The sequence below is a fragment of the Phaseolus vulgaris genome, chromosome 8, assembly GCF_051622355.1.
Source record: "Phaseolus vulgaris cultivar YP4 chromosome 8, ASM5162235v1, whole genome shotgun sequence".
NCBI lineage: Eukaryota > Viridiplantae > Streptophyta > Magnoliopsida > Fabales > Fabaceae > Phaseolus > Phaseolus vulgaris.
In genome coordinates, this window is record NC_143505.1 from 22,863,326 (window position 1) to 22,870,924 (window position 7,599).

General features: G+C 36.1%; 1 protein-coding gene across 1 annotated transcript; it reads right to left on the reverse strand.

Annotated features, from left to right (window-relative positions):
* Positions 1-301: 301 nt before the first annotated feature.
* Positions 302-6,899, reverse strand: LOC137827115 (uncharacterized). Its single transcript, XM_068633329.2, has 2 exons — positions 6,495-6,899; positions 302-877 (listed from the first exon to the last, which is right to left on the reverse strand). Exons 1-2 carry the CDS (start codon positions 6,615-6,617, stop codon positions 578-580), a joined length of 423 nt encoding a protein of 140 aa, XP_068489430.1. The 5' UTR covers positions 6,618-6,899; the 3' UTR covers positions 302-577.
* Positions 6,900-7,599: the final 700 nt, after the last annotated feature.

Genomic DNA, 7,599 nt, shown 5'->3' on the forward strand with positions numbered 1-7,599 from the left:
AAAGTTGAGTGAAACCCGCTTTAAACATCGGAATAAAATAATGTAACTGCTCTCACTTTTTGAGAAAGGGTCCTCTCACGTCGCGTTATGAACTGTGATCAACAACCATCTCATTCATGTGCACGACAACAACAACATGGTTTCTTAACTATTCATGATTTTGGCCTTTTTGCAACACCAGTAAAGCTATGCATAGCCACAAATCGACAAAGAGCCAGATTTTCTTTCCTATGATGGCAAGAAAACAAGCATTTTTTACTTTCCATAGACCAAAGCAATTTCATTTTTCAGAAGACAGAAGGATCCAGAAACATGTATATATTTAACATAGGACGAAAGGTCAGCAACGAAAATCAAATTGCAGAGAATCCGGGATCTATTTATGCATCCAAAACATAAAAAGGTAAGGTAACCAAAAAGGGAAGAATTAGATATCTTCATATCTGTCACGGGGATTTGATTCTTCCGAAACAGTAAGAACAAATCTGAGAGAATAAACGTACCAACTACCATTGTTTGGTTTCCATGCAAAAGCATTGTAGAAAACCACCATGCTCCCTTTCCCTTCAACAATATATCAGTCAGCATCAGGGGCAGTGCCATTATTGGAGGAAGGGTTTTCCTCTGGATTGCTTGAAACTGAAACCACCTCTTTGCAAAGTTTTGCAGGGTATTTTACGGCATTGAGTTGAACCTTTCTCAAAGCAGCTTTACCAAGATCAACACCACAAATGTCAGAGAGCCTGACAAGGTAAAGTAACACATCAGAAAGCTCTTCCCCAAGATGAACCTTTTCTTCCTCTTTCCAATCTGGAAGACCCTTTGGAACTTCTCCTTTCCACTGAAATATCTCAGACAATTCCCCTACTTCACCCACCTATCAACACCAAAAACACAAACAAAACTCAATTTTTATATTACTATTATCTGCAACAATAAAATGTGTCATGTGTCTGCAAACAACATTAGGATCCTCCTAATCTTTCTAAGTTTAGTTTGGAACTGTATTATTTTGGCAGCTTCAGCTTGTCCTTGAGCATAGCATTAAACATACTCATGTCCCACTTGTACTCTTGGTGGGAACAAAAGTTAAAAAGTTAAAGCGAAATTGAAGGCCGAAAAAATTACAAATCTTATATGGTAACAACGACATGGAATCTGTTTACATTGCAAAGCCGACTTTGACTAGGGTTTGAAAACAAGGTGACAAAATCTCAAAAAAAGACAATGACAAATGCTAATTATGAAAAAGTTATTGCATATATGAATGGGTAGTGAGTCATTTGATCCAACTCGCCGTGTTCCCTGGCGGTTTACGTGATTCTCGGTTAAAATAAAACGCTTTCATTTTTATTAGGTTCAAATTAATTCCATTTAATAAATATTCATTCATTTTTTTTATATCTATTAAACATGCATTCTATTATCAATTAATATATTACTATTATCACCGGAACTGTGTTTAAAAAGTTTACATTCACTACATAAACAAGATTTAAACCGTGGCACATATGAAGTTAATCCAAACACGGTAACAGTGAATAATATAAATTAAGTTCAAGGAAAAACAATTAAAAAAATCTACATGCAACTTGTTGGAATAAGCTAAATAGAAGAGTGTATAAATAGGTGTGCATTTATGTTCATTTGTGTACATCATATAACACACAGTTTCTCTAATAAAGGTTTTTCAGTTTTCAATTCCAACTATCATTTTAATTCCCAACAGAGTGGTATCCAGAGCATAGGGAGGGGACTTGTGTGGTTTCCTGGCAGTGAGGGTAAAACTGTTGCTGGAACTTTGAGCAGGGGAGGATCTGCTGTTTTGCAAGCCAAGAATTGAAGGTTGACTGCTGTAGGTGATAGCTGTCATGGCTGCATTTGGTGTGGTTCCAGGGAGTCTTCCAGTGTTTGATGGGAAAGATTATGATGATTGGATTGTGAAGATGGAAGCCATTCTTGGTTTTCAAGAATTAGAAGAAGCTGTCAAGATTGGGTTTCAAGATTCAACCAAGCTTGAAACAGAGGAGCAGAAGAAAAAGTCTGAGAAGCAGTCAAAAGAAAATAAAAAGATTGATTGCAAGGCACGGATGTTACTGCATCAGTGTGTCTCAGCTGCCATTTTCCAGAAAATCTCAAAAGCTGGCCAAGCATATTTGGGACATACTGGAACAGACCTATGGAAATACTGGTAGGGTTAAGAAGGTGAGGTTGCAATCACTCAGAAGACAATTTGAGTTGCTGTCCATGACTGATCAAGAATCAGTGTGTGATTACTTTGGTAAAATCCAAGCAATTGCAAATTCCATGCGAGGCTGTGATGAGCAGCTGCCTGATTCAAAGGTGGTTGAGAAGATTCTTAGAACTTTGACTCCTGCTTTTGATCACATTGTTGTGGCAATTGAAGAATCCAAGGATCTTGATGAAATGACAGTAGAAGAACTCCAGAATTCTCTTGAAGCACATGAGCAGCGGTTACTTTCAAGAAAAGGTAAAGAAAAGGTGGTAGAGCAAGTTTTCCAGGCTCAAACTGCTGGCAGAGGCAGAGGAAGAAGTGGCTGGAAAAAGAAAGGAAGAGGAAGAGGAAGAGGAGGTCAATCAAGTGACTGGCCTGCTTCAAGCAATCAGAACCAAAGTCAAAATAGTGTGCAGAAGCAGAAATTGGCTGCTGGTAGAGGGAGTCAAGATCATGGATCCAAGAAATTCCATGATAAAAGAAAACTGCAGTGTTATAATTGTGGAAAGTATGGTCATTTTGCAGCTTAATGTTGGGGAGCTGATAACAGTAACAACATTGGAAAATTTTCCAAGAAAGATGAAGCACATCTAGCTCAAGAAGATGAAGATTCTGATTTAGATCAAGTATTATTGATGGCCACTACAAATCAAGATGAAGATACTTCAAGTTGGTACTTAGACACAGGCTGTTCCAATCATATGACTGGAAACAGGGAGTGGATTATTGATTTTGATTCTAATGTCAAAAACAGTGTGAGATTTGCAGATAATAGTATGATCTTTGCTGAAGGAATTGGCAAGGTCAGATTCATTTGTAAAGATGGAAGAGTTGGTTGTATGAATGATGTCCTATATGTGCCATCAATGAAGAATAATCTTCTCAGCTTAGGCCAACTACTGGAAAAGGGATTCAAAATGTCAATGGAGCAGAATTCTATCAAGATCTATGATCAGAAATCAAGGTTAGTTCTTAAGGCACCTTTGTCTAAAAATAGGACTTTTAAGACTAATCTTAATACATCAACTGCACAATGCTTGTCTTCAATTGGGAGTAAGGAGGAAACAAATCTGGTGTGGCACTACAGATTTGGCCATTTGAATTTCAAGAGTTTGAACCAATTGAGCAGTAAACAAATGGTCACAGGATTGCCACCAATCAACCTATCTCATAAGACTTGTGAAGGTTGCCTATTTGGGAAGCAATCAAGAAAGAATTTCAAGAACTCTGTACTGTAAAGAGCAAAGAAGCCTTTGGAGGTTGTATACTCAGATGTATGTGGCCCTCTTGATAGCAATTCACTTGGAGGTAATAGGTATTTTCTTACTTTTGTGGATGAATTCACCAGAAAAATCTGGATCTACCTATTAAAGGAGAAAGGTGAGGTGTTTGGAAGATTTGTAAAATTCTGTGCTAAGGTTGAAAGGCAATCAGGCTATGCCTTAACCATTTTCAGAACTGATGGAGGTGGAGAATTCAATTCCAAAGAGATGGAAGAATTTTGTGCTGCAAAAGGAATTGAACATGAAGTTACAGCTCCTTACACTCCACAACATAATGGAATTGCAGAGAGAAGAAATAGAACTTTGCTTGATATGGCAAGGTGCATGCTCAAAGGCAAAGGGCTGCCTCATAGCTTTTGGGGAGAGGCTGTCACCACTGCAGCCTATATTCTCAATAGGTGTCCTACAAAAAAATTGGAGGCAGCTGTACCAGAAACAGTTTGGTCTGGACTTAAACCAACTGTTAGTCATTTGAAAATTTTTGGTTCCTTGTGCCATAGGCATATTCCAGATGAGAAGAGGAAGAAGTTGGAAGATAAGAGTGAAGCTCTTATCTTAATTGGATATCATCCAACAGGTGCTTACAGGTTGTTCAACCCAGTAAACCAGCAAATTCTCATCAGCAGAGATGTTGTTGTAGATGAGAATGCATCCTGGAATTGGAGTAAATCTGTAAAACAGATTCATTGTTTTTTAGAAGACAGTGGACAACAACAAGATGAAGAACTTGAAAATACTGTTGAGCCAGAATCTAGAAGATCACAAAGGCAAAGATTTCCTTCTTCCAGATTAACAGGTCATGAAGTTTACAGTGATAATTTGATCACTGATGAAGGAGAGTTGGTTCACTTAGCATTTGTGGCAGACATTGAGCCAATCACTTGGAAGGAAGCAATAGTTGATAGAAAGTGGAAGAGTGCAATGATTGAAGAGCTGGAATCACTGGAGAGAAATGAAACCTGGGAATTAGTGGCTTTGCCAAAGGGAAAAAGACCAATTGATGTCAAATGGGTTTTCAAGATAAAACTCAAGTCTGATGGCAGCATAGCCAAGCATAAAGCAAGATTAGTTGCTAAGGGTTTTCTGCAGAAACATGGAATAGACTACACTGAAGTCTATGCACCAGTGGCCAGATTGGAAACCATTAGATTGGTGATTGCTGTGGCCAGTTCTAGAAACTGGAAAATCTATCAAATGGATGTTAAATCTGCATTCTTGAATGGAATTTTAGAAGAGGAGGTTTATGTGACTCAGCCACCAGGTTTTGAAGCAAAGGATGCCAGCCACAAAATGTTCAAACTTAAGAAAGCACTTTATGGACTCAAACAAGCTCCTAGAGTGTGGAATAAACTGATAGATTCGTTTTTGCTCAAGCTAGGCTTCACAAAGTGTTCAGTAGAATATGGAGTGTATGTAAGAGAGTCACAAAGTCAAAGCTTAATCTATGTATGTCTATATGTGGATGATTTGTTAATCACAGGGAGTTCAATGACAGAGATTGAACAATTCAAAAATAGATTGAAGGCTGTTTTTGAAATGACAGATTTGGGAATGCTTAGCTATACACAGATCAAGGTATTATCCTGCATCAAAGGAAGTACATTAATGAAGTGCTCAACAGATTCAATATGAATCAATGCAATGGAGCTAGGGTGCCTGCTGCTGGAAATTTGAAACTGACAGAAGCCTTGGAGGAGATTGCAGTAGATAGTTCTTTGTTTAAAGAGATTGTTGGAAGTTTGAGGTTCATCTGCAACAGCAGGCCTGACATAAGCTATGCAGTTGGACTAATAAGTAGATTCATGTGTAATCCAAGAGTCTCTCACATGGCAGCAGCAAAGCACATATTGAGGTATTAAGGAGACAACAGGGTATGGCTTACTGTTTCCAGTAAGCTTGAATAAATCTGAAGACTGTTTGGAGGCTTGGAGTGATTCAGACTGGTGTGGTGATAAAGTGGGAAGGAAGAGCACCTATGGATATTTTTTCAAATATTAGCAAACTGTAGTTGCTCTCTCATCTTGTGAGGCAGAGTATATAGCTGCAGCAGAGGCAGCTTGTCAATGTGTTTAGCTTGAATCTGTGCTTAATGATTTAAAGCTGGATCATGTGACCAATCAGCCATCAACCTTGCAAAGAATCCAATCTCACATGGGAGGAGTAAACACATACAGACCAAGTTCCATTTCTTAAGGGAACAAGTTGGAAAAGGAAAGTTAGAAGTGAAGCATTGCAACACCAAGGAACAAGTGGCTGATATTTTCACCAAACCACTTAGACTAGACAGATTTGAAGAACTAAGAGAGTGGTTAGGAGTTAGAAGTGTTGCAGAATTTAGCTTAAGGAAGAGTGTTGGAATAAGCTAAATAGAAGAGTGTATAAATAGGTGTGCATTTATGTTCATTTGTGTACATCATATAACACACAGTTTCTCTAATAAAGGTTTTTCAGTTTTCAATTCCAACTATCATTTTAATTCCCAACACAACTCTCTACCGTATTTAATTTTAATTCACACCTGATGCTAAACTTTTTAATACAAATTTAAAATAAAAATGATTTCACTTCAAACTAACTTTAAAAACTTAAAATTACATAAAATCAAATGGAAAAAAACAAGCTTATAGCTTCAACCCTGTTAAAAAAAAGGGCAACTTGCAAGGAAATTTTTATTTAAGCAAACATTAGGAATCGGCGACAACCCCATTCTTTATATATAATGTGTGACTCAGGTGAGTCGTCTACAAAACCCAAAAGAAAATGCTCAACAAATTACAATAACCACAAAGTGATTCTTCTTCTCCATATACCCTTTCCTTCTTTCATGGATCATAAAGAACCACGTTACCCACATAAAAAAAAAACGAGTACTGTGTACAAACTACACGATAAACCAATAAAGTTCACAAAAGGGTGCAACAATAAACCAAAAAAAAAACATTTTTTTTTCATGGGGTATTGGAAAAGAAGCATACCAGAGCCAAAAGAAGGTTTCTTGGGCTGTGAAAACGGTCCCAGTCTCTCTCCTTGGCAAACTGAGCCAATAACTGCTTCAGCGTGTCGAGGGTCACAGGGGCTTCATCAGCAATCCCAGTCATGATGGAGAGAAAGAAGAAAGAAAAGAGAGAATAGGAAAAGATGAGTGGAGAAAGACAAAGCAGAAGGAACAGAAGAGAAGATTATGAAATCAGAGTGAAAGACATTGTTTCCGGAGAATATATAGAAAGTAATAAATAATACTAAATTATTCATTTTTATTTTATAATAATAGTATGAGGAAAGAAGAAAAGAGTGAGAAAAGAAGAGCAAATATGAAGAGGTGCTGGCGGCTGCACAGTCGTTTTCGCACCTTGGAATTGGAAGGCAATGTACGACTTTGATTTCTCTTTGAATTTGTGGAAACATGGAAAGTTATCCTCGTTTTAATATTTTATTCAAATTTTGCTTAAAACATAAAAAATGTTAATGATACATTTTAAAGATATTTTTTAAGTTCACACATGTTCGATATCATTGTCAACCTTCAGATTTAAGCTAAGTTTAACAGTTATGTGTAAACAAAAGAAGAGAGAAAAATTAGATATAAAAAATATGAAGATCAAATCACATTCATGCCCAAAATCAAATAATCACTTTTCTTCAAAAGATATAGCTATTCGAAACTAAAATCTCAGACTAATAATAGTTGAAGGACCATTAAACTACGGAAAGTGATTTGAATCCGAGAATAAAAAAATGAAATATTAGATTGTTTAGACGTAGTGAAAGTTTGGGTTGAACTTTGTATATGGTATGATTTATATGATTCAAATGTAAAAAAAAAAAATATATAATTAATTTATTTACCAAAATACTTCTATCTTTAAATTGTGAAATTTAAATAAAAATAAAGAGGAATGTTTTATATTAAAATTTTATACATATATTTATTTGTATTTGATATTTGTAACTAAAAAAATTACAATTATTATTTTGAACCAATATTATGATATAAATCATATAAATAAAATAGTATATTTTAATATTTAATTTAAAAAAGTTATTTGTTTTTGTAGACAAAAATAATCTGTATACTGGTTT

Excerpts from the sequence above, each read along its gene's own strand:
- LOC137827115 (XM_068633329.2), bottom strand. The coding sequence starts at position 6,617 with ATGACTGGGATTGCTGATGAAGCCCCTGTGACCCTCGACACGCTGAAG. Across the intron at positions 878-6,494 it reads GAAACCTTCTTTTGGCTCTG|GTGGGTGAAGTAGGGGAATT; the intron begins GTATGCTTCTTT and ends TGGTGTTGATAG.